Source organism: Falco punctatus (genome assembly GCF_963210335.1).
Source record: "Falco punctatus genome assembly, chromosome: Z".
NCBI lineage: Eukaryota > Metazoa > Chordata > Aves > Falconiformes > Falconidae > Falco > Falco punctatus.
Window position 1 is genome coordinate 22543955 of NC_137586.1, and position 18271 is coordinate 22562225.

The 18271-nt window shown below is 35.0% G+C and overlaps 1 protein-coding gene across 6 annotated transcripts in view; it reads left to right on the forward strand.

The window, feature by feature from the left end:
* The window catches only part of IPO11 (importin 11), a 98431-nt gene that overhangs the window by 26567 nt on the left and 53593 nt on the right, over nucleotides 1–18271 (forward strand). For 5 of the 6 annotated variants that reach the window (XM_080372820.1, XM_080372822.1, XM_080372819.1 and 2 more), the window contains exons 8-18: nucleotides 379–582; nucleotides 5580–5712; nucleotides 6636–6694; nucleotides 7360–7408; nucleotides 9076–9155; nucleotides 10465–10657; nucleotides 12098–12250; nucleotides 12508–12551; nucleotides 13681–13771; nucleotides 15217–15264; nucleotides 16089–16194. In XM_080372820.1, coding sequence (XP_080228946.1) covers nucleotides 379–582; nucleotides 5580–5712; nucleotides 6636–6694; nucleotides 7360–7408; nucleotides 9076–9155; nucleotides 10465–10657; nucleotides 12098–12250; nucleotides 12508–12551; nucleotides 13681–13771; nucleotides 15217–15264; nucleotides 16089–16194 — 1160 coding nt within the window. The remainder of the gene's footprint in view (nucleotides 1–378; nucleotides 583–5579; nucleotides 5713–6635; nucleotides 6695–7359; nucleotides 7409–9075; nucleotides 9156–10464; nucleotides 10658–12097; nucleotides 12251–12507; nucleotides 12552–13680; nucleotides 13772–15216; nucleotides 15265–16088; nucleotides 16195–18271) is intronic. The other variant, XM_080372824.1, reaches the window with a different exon arrangement.

Genomic DNA, 18271 nt, shown 5'->3' on the forward strand with positions numbered 1-18271 from the left:
TGTAGAAAGTGGTGGAAAACACTGCAAAGTAGAAAGTGGTTTCCAAATGTCTAATTTACATGATTTCTAGAAAAAAATGCATTTGGTGGTCTTTATGTAAAATTTAAACAAAGTAGCCACCTTATGGCTATTTTATGTAAATATTTACAGCATTTTATGTAGATATTTACTATAAACATGAAATAGACCTATTTTTTCTCCATACTTACTTGCATTCAGCTAATTTAAAAATAGTTTGAGAAAAAAACATACAAAAATCTAGCAATCTGTGCTAGGGTATTTTTGTTTCAGGTTTTATTTGGCTGTTAGTTTCTGCATTGTATTTTTCTAAATGAACTTTGACTTTGTGGTATCTGTGTTTTGTTTTCTTTTTTGCAGATAGCAACTCAGATATCTGTACTGATTGCTAAAGTTGCCAGGGTGGACTGCCCAAGGCAATGGCCAGAACTTATACCCACTCTTGTAGAATCTGTGAAGGTTCAGGACGATCTTCAACAGCACAGAGCACTGCTTACCTTTTATCATGTTACAAAGACCCTGGCATCTAAACGGCTTGCTACAGATAGGAAACTTTTCTATGATGTAAGTAACGTGGTGCAGTATTGTAGAGCATGCAAACCACAGACTGCATGCTTGCCGCTTCCTGTAGTTAGCTGGCAGTGCATTAATGGCAGGTTTTAATGTCTGCATTTGAAACAAAGTGCTTTTACCTTGGGTGTACAGTAAGAAATAACTGGAGGTCAGCTTCTAGGTGAAATCTTTTTGAGAACGTTATTATGCTTGCAGCTTGAGTCTTGTTATAATAACCTGTGTTAAGAAGCAGAGCTTCATCTACAGAACAATATCTGTGTATCAGTCTTATGTCATCATGTCATATAGCCAATCTTATTGTATATGAATTTGTAGTGTTTTTGTAAATGTGCTCTGGATTCATAATTCAATATAGTCTTTAAAAAATACTGGGGTTTAGGCTTCCATAGCACAGTATTTTTGGGTTGTATTGTCAGTGGAAATGTGTTTGGATTTTTTTCCAGATCAGCTTCATTCTCCAGGTTAATTAAAAGGCAAGATGTGAATGCAAATGCTAAATCTTGTCTCATGCAGCCTGCATTCTCCCTTTTAAGAATCCACTGATTAGAACACAGGTTTTTGGCTGTAGGTTGTTGCATCTCAGATCCCATTTGGAGCTAGGCAATGATAGTACAGTTAACTAAATCTATTGAGTTAAACATCTTTTCCAAACATGTTACGTTTGAATGTACAAAATTTTATTTTATTCCTCCATTTTAAAGAAGAGATCATAATGCAGATAATGAAGACTATTAAGTTTTACCTATTTGTGTAGAAAAAAAATTCTGGCTGTGTAATAGTTAAGGTGAAATTTTAATGGTCAGGAGTCTGAGGCACTGAAGACTGGCTCTTGTAATAGGACAGGATCTGAAACAGTGCTATGTTGCTGTGAGATGTGTATGTAGAGGAACAGTGTTTTCTCTCTGCCATGTGTAGGTACAGATGAATATAATCTCTGCATAGGGAATACTAGTTTATATTATGAAATTTATTAGGCCATTATATATGATCTGGATAATTGAAAAATATAAAGGGTTTGGTAAATTCACAGATATTAATTCCAAAGCAATGAAGAGCAGGTGAGATAATGACTTCTTTTGTAAAACTCTCCTAAATCAAGGTGTTGCTTATACAGCTTGATTATGCAGCTGAAAATACTATTGATGCTCAAGGATACAGCAAAAAAATCAAAATGCAATCCCAAAGCCTCACCTTCATAAAACAGCTGAATACATACTGTCTCAGTGGAGGGACAGAAAGGAATTTATAGGTCCTAAGGTCCAGTATTTGTTGCTAAAGTTGTCATGTCCAGCAGTACCTTTGCTGCATTTCCACCAGCTTACCAGGTTCAAAAAAAGCTCAGTTACTTTTATATTTCCAAGAAACTTGGTATGTTTTTATGAGCCTTTTTCCTTATGGAAAGGAAAAATACCATTTTTCCAGTGTGTATATTTTTTTTATTCGTAGAGTGAGACAACTTCAGACATGCAAAGAAAAGGCATGTAACATTCTTTGTTTGGATTTACAAGGCAGTATTTGTCAAAAGTAACACTGAAATTTCATTTTAACAAGCATACCCTTTTTAAGCAGCCTTTTTATACTTAAATGTTGGTTTCAAACTTGTGGATACGTTCAGTATCCAAAGTTCCTCTATCATCTAATTTGATGCGAGTGAAAATTTTTGGTGCATCCAGTTTCACTGTGTTGGGAATAAAATATATGTTCACAGTTTTTTGAACTTTAGGTGGGAAAAGGAAACTTTCTGAGTATCTAGCACTATAGTGTTCACATTTCAGGATTTTTGAAATTTAATATTTTTTTAATGACGGCAAAATTGGACAACTTTGAAGTCTGCTGCTTCTGTGTCCTGGTAAGGGGAATTCACATCTGTTGAGTGGCATGTGACTTTTGGAGAGTCAAAAAAACTTTCTTATGGAAGAAGCCATTTGAAGATGGAAGTTCTAAAAGCGAAGTTCTAAAAACTTAAGTAATACTTCAAACTTTCTTGATACCTTCAGATAAATAGTTACAGTGTCAGCTTTTTTTTTTAGTACAGCTTTGGAAACACATGTTAAATTTTTCAGGTAATATGGTACTTGAAGATTACAAGGTCCTGCTTACACGAGGCATCCCTTGCTGAACTCTGTTACTCGATGTTTAAGGAGAAAAATGTTAGATGACATAACAATTGTGATTCGCTAATTCTAAATGCAGCTTATTTATAACTTCATCTTTCCTGTGAATAGTACAGTTATAACTATGTTAAAAATCCTCAAGGTAGAATTGGTTGCTTTAGTACACATAGGAAAATATACCTGCTTATATTGGTGATACTGCTTATAAACTTCTATTTTCTTCTGAGCCTACTTTTCTGGACTTAGTTTATTCAATGAGGATGATGTCTTTTGGAAGTAAAACCAGTGAGTTTTATTTTTCTATCTAATAAAAATGTTCTGCTGTTTTTATTGATTTTATGTCTTAAAACCTGCAGTATTTGGATATGTTCTTTTTTTTTTTTAATAGCACATACTGGAGAAGTGATCCCATGAATTTATTGCAAATCCGCAAAAATAAGTTACAGTGTTTTCCTCTCATTCATTTGATATTAAGCTTTGGAGTCTTCCTGTTGCTTCTTGGCTCTGGTTTTGAAAGAATGCTGTTACATTTTTACAGTTTATCTGAAACTTTTCTTTTTCCTGAAACTGTGAAGCTTTGCGCAACTTTCATCTTAAACTAGAAGTGCTTTTCTTTACAGTCCTGCCATAAGGTACAAGAAGGTTTTGGGTACCTCCTCTGCTACTGGATATACAACATTCGGTTTAGTCTCCCCATTGAACTTCGTTGAGGGTTTTTATGATTGTTCACATTTCTTTGCTGCTTTGGAGATTGCTGAATCTTTGAAATATGGTCATAAATAGGAATCCTGAATAGGAATCCTTGTGATCATTGGCAAATTATGAAATCCAGCATTGAACAGGTCTGCCATCTTTGCTTTTACTGTTACTATTCATCATGAACAGTTTTCGTTTATGAAGATAATTCATTTTATTCTTTAGCTTCAGTATCTTTTTACCCCCATGATTTAAAGAACGAAGTCAAAATTTCTTAGTGACTAAGTATCCTTTATTGGCAGTGCTGGATGCACGGGGGATCCTTCCGCCTATTGTGCATGTCTAAAGTAACTAACTATTTTATATTTATACCATAAAACAATGACTATTCAATTAACGCCTATACATAGTCATTACCTAAACCCGCCTACTCTCACTTTGGATGTTAATTAGCTTATCAGTCTTTTCTGCTTGTGCAAATTCTTCCAAGAACTGTGGGCAGCGGTCCTTGGGATGTGGGCAGTGGTCTTTGGGAGGAAGGCCGTAGGTCTTCCTCAAGGTGTACTTTTTACCTTTTGCCAGAAAATGCTGAGTTGGGTGAGTTACCAGTTTCAACCAGCTCCTTCTATCTGTCTTTCCTCCTTGGGTGTGTTTTAGCTTAGGATGCCGACAGATAACAGGATGTCAACAGCCTCACAAGATGTTGGCTGGGGATGTCATGTATCTTATATTCATTACATTTTAACTACAAAATTCATTCTGTCCTAGAGTGAGTTCATACAGTATCACCCACCAGCACACTTTGCCTGTTTTAGTGACTAGAGGAATTTAAGGTAGCCATGACAAGGTCTTTAGGTCCTGCAGTATAATACAAATTACATATGTATATATATATTTAAAATTATAATTATAATATATATATATAATTGCTAGTTGAATGACTTCAAATGTAAAAATGTGGTGGGTCCTCCCTAGTGGATACTGTGTATTTGTCATTCTGTCCCCCCCAGTTTTTAATAAAGCAATTGTTTTCAATTTTTTTAGTACTAAGGTACACTGAATGGATGACAAACAAATGGGTTAATCTAGAGTATATTCTACTATTAGGACTATTATTGCTGCTTTGAACTGTGTTTTGTTTTTCTTTTTAATCTGAGTTGTTACTGCTTACTATTATGGCTAGTATTAGTGTATTTTATTTAAGAGACATACCCCCCAATACCCAAAGCCAACCCCCAAAACATGAGTAAGTTGAAACTGTTGATAGTTATTCTGTGATGTGTTTTTGCAACTCCATGAACACATCATTGAATAATTATCAAGAGTTTCTACTGTCTCATCTTTACTCAGTCAAAGGAACTGAATAAACAGGTCATCTGTGGTTTTGATTCCATTGATGTAACGCGTATCAGACTAAGTGCAGTTCTTCCTTAACTGTGAAGCTGTCAAATGCTACCATAACTGAATGAGAAATTTTTTATCTTCTGTTTATACTTCAGATAACTTTATCAGGTAAGCACTGTTTGGAAACTGCAATGTAAATTAAGTTTGAGATTTTCAATGCTAGCTGATTAGAAACTATTTGTCATTCTGTGTTTTAAGTAAGTTGAAGCAAAATTATTTAATTTTTAAATGATAGTTTGCAGCTATCAACAAAGTAAAGTTAGTTTCACTGTAGGCATTGTGCCATACCATTTTTATTAGAGATAGTCATGTAACTGCTGTGTCCCAGGGTAAGTAAGCTGAATTAGGTATTAACTGTGCTGTAAGACAGTTTTAAGTCTTGTGGGAGAGGAGGTGATGAGGAGGGCTGACAGGTTTTTTTTTTGAAGCCTCATGCTGTTTTGTAGACCTGTGGCTGTATTTAACGAAAATCAAGGAGACCTGCATAGTTACTTTAAAGTAGTAGAGTCAAAGACCAAGTAGTCAAGGAAGGAGGTGAATCTATCATAACAACTTCAAATTAAGACAAGATATTTTTCTGGAAAACCTCTTTGGATCAGTACAACAACAGTCCAACAAAGAAGCAAGTGAAATACGGTGACCCATGATATAGAAGAAGATGGATTAAATAATTTCACAGTCTAAAATAGCCTTTAAAATTAAGGAATTTATTACGCTGTAGCCAAATTCAGGAGATCAAATATTATTTATTGTTGGTCTTTCTTCCTTTTGCAGCTTGCATCAGGTATTTATGGCTTTGCATGTTCCTTGTGGAATCATCACACTGATACGTTCCTACAGCACATCTGTGCAGGTGATGAAGCTGGAGCCAGAAATTCACTAGAAAGAACCTTGTTGTCATTGAAAGGTAATAATATAGAATGATGTTAAATACAATGAATCAAGTTTTTTCCCAGTGGATGAGTAAGATTTCTTTAGTAAAGAGTATGCATTCCCTAATAGAGCTGTGCCCATTGAGAAAACCAGTAATTTTGGTTTATTTTAGCTGTACCTTTAACAAGGCAGAAGGAGGATTGTTCACACAGAAGAGGGAGAAGGTGTTTTTCGGTATGCACGATTCTGATGTTGTAAGAAGCCATAGTCTAGGAGGTGGGAAAGTGGAGGACCTAACGGGATGCTGTTTGATGTATGTGGTAATTTAGGCTTGCATCTGTCTGTCTTTTAGGCACTTAGCTGAAGAAGCTGAGCTATGAATTCTGATGTGTTCAGTTCATCTTACATTCGGTGAAGAGGTAGCTTTAGCTTTTAGGTTGGTGCTCAAGTACTTATCAATGGGATGAATAAATATCCTTACTGTACTTTGTGGCTTTGAATAACCGAGATGTTTGTTTGCAGTGCTTGCAAAGTAGATGATACCTGCCTTGAGTTGTTTCAGAAGGTGCAGAATGCGCCTTATGTGGCCTACTGGCAGTGGCGAACCTGAGAAAATTCATAAGATGGCTTATGGGCCCAAGTTGACTGTACTGGGCACTTTTCCTGCTGCAGAACCTTTCAGAGGTTGAATACTTACAGCTTTTGCAGAATTCTTGATTCAGTAATTCTTGGAGTTCTCTTCATTATTTTATACATAAAGTACTGAACTTTAAAGTAATTTCAACAAGATCAGATTCATGGTAGGTATGGCTGAGGCATCCAAAAGCCAAAAATTAAATGTATTTTTAAATATGGAGAATTGTAAGAAAGACACAGTAGCTCTAATTGTAGTCATGTTATGAAACCTATTGGAACAAGGGTTGATAAATACTAACACAAATAGCTTTTTCTTTTTAGTGCTTCGTAAACTGACAGTCCATGGGTTTGTAGAGCCTCATTGCAATGTAGAAGTGATGGTAAGTGACATATATCTGTTTCTAGTTCTAGATTAGAAATCTTTTGTGATGATTTCAGGTGTAAGAGGTATGTTGAAAAATTGTTGAAAGGCACACATTTGTGTTATGTAAAGGGAAGATAAGCAACACAGTCTTAAGTTTTCCTGCCATCACTTAAGAACTGTCAGATCTTAGATACATCCTAAACTGTGACACAAAAGATGTGATGTTTAAAAAAGGAAAAGGTACCCCTTCTGATTTATGTGTCCATGATAGTGACACCCCTGTTGCCTACTGGGAGATGTCATATGTACTCTCCCCCATCATTTGAAAAGGATGTTTTAATTTAAAGACAGATGTAATGGCATGTTTTTCCTATCAAATTCCATTGATAGAATTAATCTGAGGTGAAATCTTGAGATGAAGGCTGTTATGCTAGAAAAATGCTGTGCTGTTTGTGTGGTACTAATAAGGTCAGTTTGGATCATCTATGCAGTGTGCTAGGTAGCTAATTGTTTCATGAGGAAATCGTTTGTACAAGACAATCAACTAGTTCAGTTAAAAGTGATAAGGTGATTGAGCTTGTAACGCATCTGAACTGACTTCAGTTGAACTCAGCTTTCTTCTCATAGTACAGTGCTAAATAAGCTTCATTTTTAAAAGAACATATACTTTTGTATTTTTAGGGTTTTCTACATGCAGTGTTTGAACGCCTAAAACAGTTTCTGGAGTGTAGTAAGTATCTGTATATTTTTCCTTGTATTGGTTGTTAAATATTAGAAGCTGGATGAAAACATGCAGTTTAGTGCATCATCGATAATCATTTAGGTGCAAAGTATTTTTTACATGCACACAGCTGTTACTTTAAATGCTGCTGAATCAGTCAGAAAAGGCTTCAGTAAAAATCTTTTATATGGACAAACTAGAATTCCACCAAAATTATACTTGGTGTGTTAATGGCAGTGAAAAAAAATATGAAAGATAAGCCATGGATTGACAGAGTATCCTTATTAAAATATGTATATGCTACTAAAACCCGGGTTATGTTGAAGTTTCTTCTTTTGGAATTTTATGTTTTTTCTTCTTTCTGGAGTTTGCTATATGTTTCGGCGTGTATCAAATGGGAAATAAAGGCCGCATTCAGCTGTATGTGCTTTATAACTGGAAGAGTAATAGTCTGATACAGGCAACCACATGTTTACACAGTCAACAGAAATGTGAGCATAATTGGCAGGTGTTAGTGCTTTTGCAGGGAAGTTACCTGAAGCAAGCAAAAAGCAGATGTTTGTCACTGTAGCTTCTGAACTCACTCTTTTTGTGCTTTTACACTTGTAGTAGACCTGGTGCAAGCCGTTCATTCATTTGAAGTCTGTCAGGTTCAACAAGCCTGTCAGTTCAATCCTAAAGCCTTAAGGATTCAACAGTTTTTCTGAGAACGTGTCTAAACTAAGTAGAAAGAATATTTTTTATATTAGTGAAGGTTGCTGACTCAGGAGTCTGTACTTAGATGAGAGGGGCTGATCTGGGCTCTGAGCCGCATTTCTAGTAAAGGTAGAAACTACCACTGTGTTCAATGTTTGAATAAACAACATGGTTTATTTACAAAGATATCTAAAATTTAAACAATATTTAAACAAAAATCTATCTCTGTTCTAAATTGCAGACTTCTTTGCATGCAACTCTTTGCCCCTTCTACTATACTACAGTCGTGCTCTTTCTGGCCCTTTGATTTTTGGCAAGATAGCTGCCTAGCTTTAGTAGGCTGAATTGGAGGCCATCCCATCCTGAAGCTTGGTGGTTATCATAGTCTCCTAGAACATGAGGACTCCAGGGTTTGAATGTCCTAAGATAAAAACTGAGCTGAACCTGCCTGTTTACACTTCCCTAATTAATAAACTGTTTTGCAAAAGCAGTCATAAATACATTACAAGCTTAGTGTTTACATTTATTATTACATGCGTTTTGCCTCTATGCCTTCATTATTTTACGATGGAGTTTCTAGGAAAGCTTGTAGTATTATGTAGTAAGGATATACCATAGTTCTAATAAAAGGGCATTTTTATTTTTTCAGTGCTTTTTTGCTTGTCTATGCTAGCATTTGCCTGCATTATTTTAACTGTCTTTTATCATTGAGTTGTCTGTAATGATGTCCTGATTGTTTTATTCTGATCAGTCACAGTGAATTTCACTGAAAACGAGAAAATTGTTAAAGGTTACTTTTTGTTTTTCCCCAGTACTTATTACCTTGAATTTGTCTTTGAATATATTCTGCCATAGAACTTTTTTCTAGCTGCCGTAATCCCTGAACTACAGATAAAACAACTTGTTCTCCATTGTTAATTTTTTAAAACGTAGCTATCCAGAACGAAAAGTCTGAAAAAATGAGAGTTGTTAAATATCTGATTTACCAGGTAGAAATATAAGAGCAGACAACGTATGCAGAGATCGTCTAGAAAAGACTATAATTCTATTTACTAAAGTGGTAAGTAAATTCTCTGTTCAGTTACTGAATAGTTTATTGTTCTGGAGGAGCCACCCCTATTCAGATACGTATGTGCCTTAAAGCCAATAGTTTTCAGATCTTTTAAAGAAATGCAACTTAAAACATCTTTGTTGTAAAATACATTTTTGAAAGTATTTCAAGGGTGTCTCTTTACTGGTGCTGACATAAGTTATGTTTCCTTAGCTCAAACAAAATTAAATGCATTCCATAAGTAAATTATATAGCTAGGATTTTGCTCAAAAAAGAATTCTGGAAGTTAGGCTAAAATGTTGGTATTTTATCTTTTGTTGTTAGTTTGTTAGATTGCTGTTTCTAAGGCCCTGTTAGTTCTATTAAATAACTGGCCAATTTCAGTTTATCGAAAGAAAATTAACGAAGACTGTCCTAACCTTTGTGACTTTTGTATTACATAATATATATTTGGAGTTGTCAGCTAATTTTGTGCAACCATTAATTACATATATTATCAGAAGGTAATTTTAGCATTGTCACTTGCTCTGTTTTTAAAAGATGTCAAACTTAAAGAATTCCCATTGTTTTCAGATTCTATTTTGGGGCCATGGATCTTATTTAAGTATTCAGCATAATTATCAGAAGTGGGAGGCATCTGTTGGCTTCACAAAAATCGAACAGAAGGCGCTCTGGCCCAACATTTTTGTCTTTGTCATAGTACTTCTTACTGTGAACTAATAAGCAAAGTATGTGAGGCACGTGTATCTTTTTTCGTAAAAGTGTAGGGAAGTACATAATCTACCACCTGTAGAAATTCAGCTGCAAACATTTAGGCTTAGGCATTTTTGCAGCAGTAGAGGAGATAAAAGGAACTGACCAGTGCGTTCCAGACAGCTAGCTGGGAAAGAAGTTGAAGAAGCAAGTGCTTGTACTGCAGTGGAGGGGGAGAAAAAATAATAAAAAAGTTATTTCCCTCATGCCTCTTTCAGTTAAAATAATTCTAATAGGGATGAGTTGTCTGCTAAAATATTCAGGGTTTTAAGTGTGGCTGGTATGTTTTATATACTGTGTTGCTAGGAGGCTGGTCTAGTTGAAAATGCATATTGTTCCTTAATCTTAAAAAAGGGTAATTTTTAACATGAATCAAGAGTTGCACGGCAAAATAATGCTTTATTACCATTAATACTGATCTCTTCCTAAATTCCTGTCTGTTCAATTTTCTTTTCTGTAATCGTGTATAAATTATCACTTAGTTTTGATAACTAGTTTATAATAAGAGTTGTATGAAAAGTGATTTGATTTCTTTTTCTTGCTGTTCTACTTCCTTAATTTTTAGCTTTTGGACTTCCTGGATCAACATCCTTTTTCATTCACACCTTTGATTCAGAGGTCACTGGAGTTTGCTGTAAGCTATGCTTTCACAGAGGCTGGCGAAGGAATTGTATTTGAGCAATTTATTGTACAGTGCATGAATCTTATTAAGATGATTGTAAAAAATTATGCATACAAGCCATCCAAAAATATTGAAGGTATTGCTGCTATTTACTAAAAACATTTTTATATTTTGAGAAACGTTTTGCTAGTTGTTCCCAACAGTAAAGCTCCTTTAAGACATTCTTTTGAAGCATTGAATGTTTGAATAGTTAGCAATGTAAGCTTTTCTCTATGTAGATAATTCTTATTTTGATGTTTAAAATATTTATTTATATATATATATATATGTTGACTTGCTAAAGTAATTTTTAGTACACAAGGAGTGTGATGATCTTTGGTTTTAAAAAGTGTTGAGGTATGGAATTCGGTTTATTTTCATCAGCTGGTTTGATGCATCTTTCCATTGAGGAATGTTTGATAAAATGGGTTATTTGGTGTGATTAACTAATACTAGTACTCTGAAATACAGAAACACAGTAAATTTGATGTGGAATCGTATATAAAGGAAATTATATGTTCTGCTTAGTAGGACTGTGTTTCATTCTGAATAATTCATACACTGTTGTATGTATGGATGTGTAATGAAAAATGGAAGTGAACTATATTAAAAACCCAAAACAACAAACTGACCTTCCACATTGGTTTACCATTTGGCAATGACTAGATTACAATTAGCATTCTCTTTCTATACTTGGGGGAATAGAAGTTTTGTGAATATACTGATATGTTTCAGAAAGATGACACAAACCCAGCATTTAAAAGTTCTTCAAAGTACTGATATATTTCAGTGTTATTCCTTAATTTTATAATATATTAGATTGTCCTAAATCCACTGATTATTAACAGAAATTTATATGTGCAAAAGTTTGTAATTGTGTCTGAGTTTTTGAAATAGAAATGTGGTCACTTGAGACGAGAAGAATATAGCACGTTCTGATAAAAGCTATAGCCCTTGACTCATTGAGAACGAGTTGATTAAAAAAATTAGAAAATTTTTCTTAATTTCTGCCTGACATACAGTGTTCCTGTTGGTTCTATAGTATACAGTACTTAGTTATATTGCTGCTTTATTTAACCAATATTAACTCTTAAAAAAACCCCAATTTATTTTTAAGATTGGATCTGGATAAACTTTATGAATAAGTATAAATAAATCTTCCTTTGCATTCTGTCTGTTTTTAAATTCAGTAATGCTAAATAAAAAAACCAAAACACCAAAAGCAGCAGGGTAAGTTTTTTCATCTACATATTAGCTGAAGAATGTTATAAATACTTTGTGAAGCCATCACAACCCTTCAGTCTAATTGTGCTGTTAGAGAACTCTCTTAAAAGTAAATGAATTTTGGGTTTTAAGTTGCTTTGAAAAGGTACCACCTGAAAGTCTGTTATGAAAGTTTGCCATGAAAATATATATTTTCTTTCTCTTTTCCTCTGAGGATAAGAACTTCTGTTGATTTCTTTCTAATTTTATTAGATTACTGTTTGATCATTAAGCTGCTTAGTTGTAATTTGGAATTTTCTGTGTCTTATTTCAGATAGCAGTCCTGAAACTCTTGAAGCGCATAAGATAAAGACAGCATTTTTCACATACCCCACACTAATGGAAATATGTAGGAGACTAGTCACTCACTATTTTCTGCTGACAAATGAAGAATTAACCATGTGGGAGGAAGACCCAGAAGGCTTCAGTAAGAAACGTTGTATAGTTGGTTGCAGTTTATTTAGATACTGGTGTAAAAGTTTCATATCCAGGTTGGCTCCGCAAGTTCGTTACTGCCATATTGGCTGTTTTATTTTCTGCAGTCTTGTTACATGTACAGATACTGCCTCTAGAGATTGTTTTGTTAACAACAGATTTCTCAGTGGTCTGTGATAGCCACATATCTAAATATGAAACGATTTGAACCATAGTGAAATAATACTTTTTCTCTTTGTGAAATAATAGCTGTAGAAGAGACAGGAGGAGATTCTTGGAAGTACAGTCTCAGGGTAAGTGTTTCAATTTGAAAACCATTCAGCATTTCTGCATGCATGTCTTGGTAGCCTTGTAACCAAGAGAAAAGATATTTCGTAGAAAGATAAGCTTATGCTTTTCAAAAAAATACTTAGTTAAAGAATTCATTTTAGAATATTTATTTTTTAGATTTTAAAATAAAGAAATATTATTCAAAAAAATACTTAGTTCAAAAAATACTTAGTTAAAGAAATTTAACTAGAATTAGTGTAAATTAAGTTTGTTCCTTTATAATGTTCAAACATGCTGAAATACATTGGAATTTTGGGAGGGAGAGAAAAGGAATTTTGTCAGGTGTTTGTACTGTGTAGTATCTGACTATGATTAAGCCCAGTAGAAGTTGTCTCTTCTTCAAACTGGCAACTTACTACCACTTAGGACTTCATTAGTAGGCATGATGAATGAAGAAAGTTTTAGATGCAGCAACAGGCTTCCCAGGGATGTGAAATCGCCACCCCTGAAGTGTTCAAAAAAAAGCATAGATGCGGTCCTTAGGGACATGGTTTACTGTTGGGACTTGGCAGTCCTGGATTAATGTTTGGACTTGATGATCTTAAAGGTCTCTTCCAAACTAAATGATTCTATGATTCTCTATTAACGTTTTAGTTCAGATCAAAAGTATGCTGTTGTAGTGAATCTTCCAGCTATCACTGCTGTGGTTTCCTTTGGAGGGAGAGCTCAAGGTTTGTTTTCTGGGTTACTTTCATTTTAAAACTAAAAAAAAAAACCCCACCCTGTGCATCTAGTGTGTTCCAGGTGCAAATGGGTGTTCAGTCCATATGACTCAGCTATTACATAATCCAGAAAGAAACTATGACATACAGCGTAGTCACTGGCTTCTCAGCACCAGCTATTTCTCTCCACAGAGCTGTTTTTCTTCTGTGGCAGAGCTGGCTGATATAGATACAGTCGTCAGAGTCTTGCTAGTGTTAGGCATACTGTATACTAGGAAGGGTGGTATTTCGTATAATACTAATTTTGCTACAGGGTATTGCGTTTTAAGTGGTGACATTTTGTGTGAGATATTCAGCACTTGATTTTAGCATAGTGTATTTTAATTGCCTTTATTTTGATAGATTCTAAAAGAGATCTTGTATTTTTCAGCCGTGCACAGAAGTTCTTTTTATTGATATCTTCCATGAATACAATCAGACGCTTACCCCTGTGCTTTTAGAAATGGTTCAGAGTCTACAAGGTAAGTATTTTAAAAAATAAAGGAACTGTAAAGCGTAGAATTCTTTATATTTGCTTTTGTCAACTGTTAAACAATTCTACTTTATGATATCTAGCTTTACATAGTACATTCACTGTGTATTTTTGGAAGAACTTGTTAGTATTTCAAAATCAGTTCTAAACCTACCACAAGGAAAATGTAGTGTGTATATAGGAGGAGGGAATCCTAAGGATTCTTTACTTTTTGTCATAACTATTGTAGATGACTGACAAAGATTGGGGCATTTCTACTGTCATGAGGTTTCAGGCCGCCTTGAGAGCGTTCAACAAGCTTAATAAGGTCTGTAGGTTGTTTTGCTGGAAACTTCGCGTTCAAATGTTGCAAGACAGTAAATGGTAGTTCTGCCATGTCTCTGCAAAGATCCTGGGGAACAAAAACCCTTAAAAGAAAGAAAAAGTTCAAGTTAAGCTGTCATTTTGGAGAGTCTAGAGGACTTTCTGAATCTGAAGAATTGGCTTTAAAACTTTGACGTTTTCCTGCATGAAGATTGAAGTTTTTATAGACTGAGATATTATTCAAGTTTTCTTTCTGTTCTCTTCTATGATTGTTTGCCCTCAAACTAAGTTTTATAGTGGCCATGAAAGGTAATGAGCATGGTAGCTCCCACTTAATTTTCCCTGTCATTTCAGTTTAGGTTGCTTCCCCAGGTTGTATCTGACCTGACTTCAGTATTTTGTATTTGAACTTACCAGAATGGATCTGTATGTTCTATTAAATTGAAATAATAGTAATTTTCTGAGGGTGGCTTCTGACTTCACAGAATTTTTTCATAAAATATTTTATGTACGTAAGTTTCAAGATGGCTTGCTGTGCTGTGATACAGGAAATGGTAAAATGTTCCTTACAGCAGGATGACAGTTTTTCATTCTTTTCCAAGAATTATGGAAGTTAATACTTCCATGCTGAAAGACACACATACTTTTTTTTTTCTTTTTGCCCCTAGTAGCCTTTTTTGTGAGAGTTGCTGTTGAATTAATAGATGATATTAAGAATTCATTAATTCTTAGTATTTTGGGAAATCTTTGCTGTAAGCACACATGCACACGTAAGTAAAGTATATAGGGACTATGTCTAGGACTCTGTTGGAAATAGTTCCACGTCATTGACAGTCCAGCAATTTGCAGGTTTTGAGTCTGTTAATTTAAATTAAATGCCTCTGACTTACTTGCATGTTGCTGTTAAAAATGTTCGGTTCTGAAGTCAATCAAAAGTAGGGTATGAAAGCAGAGATTTGATGTTAGTATGTTCACTGAAGAAAATACTGAAACTGAAATAGGTGAATTTGTGAATGAAACAAGAACAGTTAAGCAGTCTTGATTCACAGCATATTTATTTGAATTGTATAAGTGCAAAGTCGCTTGCATTTTTAGTTATGCTTTTTTCTTTATTTTAACTTTATCTTTTAGGATCTACCAACGTGGAAGATACCAATGCTGTACTGATTAAGGATGCTGGTAAATTATGTTTGCTTTACTTTGAAGTAACAGAGCCGCTTTTGTGTATGTGCTCAACTAAAGATTTTGTGAAGAATTTACAAGATATTTTTTTTAAGACATTTGGAAAGTAGGACCTAAATCCTATTTCTCTTTTCACTTGATGTCAGTCTTCACTTTTCAAAATGCTTATGTAAAAATATGGTGCTTTTTTCAGCTTTTTTTGTGAAACAAGCCCTTAGACAATCCCTTTTACTGTCCTATTCTCTCTGCAAATAAATGAGCTACAGTGCTTCCATGGAGATACTCCGTCCATTTTACAAGTAAGGAGATTTTATGCCAAAAGAAAAGAATCGTTTAAGACCTCTGATGGAACCATTTTTGATGTTAGAATAAGATCTTAATTGTTCTTATGGCTGTTAACTACTTTCAGGAGTCTGAATTGCCTTGTGTAATACCGTTCTTTTACTAAAATGCCCTTCAGAGTTCCCTTCACCATTGTAAAGGTGTTTCTGTAAACAATTATGTTTATAAGGCACACTTTAGTTTACAGTTTTTCGTTATAACTGTTGCAATATTTTTTTAAACAACCCAAAATGCATTCCATATAAAGAAATGGCAGGTTACTTAGCTACCAAGATTTTACATGTAGTTTTCCTATAATTTTTGTACAATTGCATAGACATGTAATATCTTTCTTCAGAAAGATGTGCTTTAGTTTTGTTTTTTTATTACGTTCAGGTTATCAAAAATGTTTTTTGAAACTTAAATCAGTCCAATTATTTAGTATTACAAATTAAATGTTGCACATTAAATTAAAAAAGCATAACTTTTTTTCCCCCCAGTGTATAATGCTGTTGGACTGGCTGCTTATGAACTATTTGATAGTGTGGATTTTGATCAGTGGTTTAAAAATCAACTGTTAGCAGAACTACAGGTTTCTCATAACAGGTAAACACCTTGGATTGTTATGCCTTCATCATTTAAATATGAAGTGTTGAAACAAATCTGGTAATGTATAATGTCATAATTGCAAGGCTTGAAAAATACTCAGTATTTAAACATATCTACTAAGTGAGCAGAGGTATGACATAGATAACTGATAGTCACAGAAGTGACAGTGTTCCTGACAGTTTCTGTTTGTTTAAATTGCTGTGTAGCGGATACTTTGAGAGTTCTGTAGAAATATTATGGCTGTCCTTTTGGATATATTTGAGTTTGACTAAACTTTCTCAGGACAACCACCTTTGCTCATTTAAAGGAAGGTATTTAGGTCTCCTGGGACCCCGGCGCCCTTTAGGCAGAAAAGTCCAACCGAAACCTGTTGGGTAATCTCTGTAAAACCTAGCTTAGCCCAAGTAGTGATTTGCTTTTCTCTCCTAGTTTAAATACAAGCCCTTTGTAGCACTGTTCTGTTAAATTTGCCAGCAGTAAAGTGGGGAAGTAACTATTAGGGTTGTGTTGTAAAGTGTGAATGATTACAGGCTGATTCTACATAGAGTGTTATATAGCCCATCTGCTGTGGATTTTCCTTCTTGCCAAGGTCCCTTGCACTTGGATGGCCTTCACATGGGTACCTTTTTTTTAGTTTAGCAGATATCATGGGGTGTTCTGAAAGATATTTTTTTTTGACATCTGAGTACAGACCGAGCTGTCCATCTCTACAGACTAGAAGACAGTGTCCTCCCTGTTCCTCAAACTGTCACTCTTCCCTCTGCAGAAGGACAGTGACTGCATTTGTACCTGCTAATCCTCATCAGATGAGTTCCAAATCATCCTTTGACTCTGAAGAAATATGTCCTGTTTCTTTCATCAGTCATTAGCAGTGACCCTAGTGTCCTTTGAAGAATTCTACTGTTTTTTTTTTCTCCTACCTTTGCAGTTTGTCCCAGACATAATTGTTACCTGATTCGTTTGATAATACTCTTCAAATGCTAGTTAAAAATTCCTGATTTACAAATACAGTACGATTTCACGTAGAGTGGAAAATCCTGCTAAACTTAGTAATATCAAAATGTTTCTTTTCATTACCATGCACTTTTATAAAAAATTAATTACTTTTAGATGTATAACCTTAATTCAGAGTCACAGAATGATTGCCACAGTTGTCTACCTGGTGTCTACTAATGTTCTTACTCGTTCTCTCATTAGTCTTTGATCTCAACTTCACTGTGCTGTCTACCAGTGGCCAAGTACTTCTAATGGTTAGGTTAAATGTCAGAAGAGCAGGAAAAATGAGAGCACTTTTGTGAATGATTGATCCTTTGTTATTATGCCACACCAGCACTGATCTCTGAACAAAGCCACCATGGTATTTGCAGCACATGCTGGTTTTAGTATTTTCATTATATCCACAAACAGCATAAGTAAAACTGACAGAAGTCTTCTACAGTTGATATGGTTGTACTTACAGTCAGTCAGACACCTGTCTAACCATTTGGTTGGAGTTTGTGATGTCCCAGGATGAAATTCCTCTGGGAACAGAAGTGTGCAGAAGTTCTATAGTTATCCTTTGTCTGAAGCCTTGTTTGCTTTAAGTGCTTCTACTCCAGCATCATTGGAGGCCACCATGTCAATAAGGGGAGATGGTAATAGTAGTTTCAATGGAGTGCTGCTTTATTGACAGCTTCAGGAATACATATGCAGTTCAGATCAAGTGGACTGGGGGGCATGATCTGCTGCCCCACAGAATGCCTCGTGGTGATTAGCATGCATGTTCACAAACTAGTTCATGTTTGGCAGCACAAACCTATGTCTTGTTAGCAGTGACCATAGCATTTGCTGTGTTTTGTTTTCTTTGAATGTTTCATTGTCTGTTGTGAGTTGAAGAATCAGTCAGCAATATTCAGGCGAGCAGAGGCTATCTTTATTCGGCAGCGCTGGGTGCATGGGGGATCGCTCCACCCAAGTCATGCACACCGAGGGAACCCTTCAGCCCCCTCTTTATACAAGTCACACATGTCTATTCATTAACAGTCTGGGAAGTCATTAACATATCTCGAACCTGGACAATTAACACATTCTCATT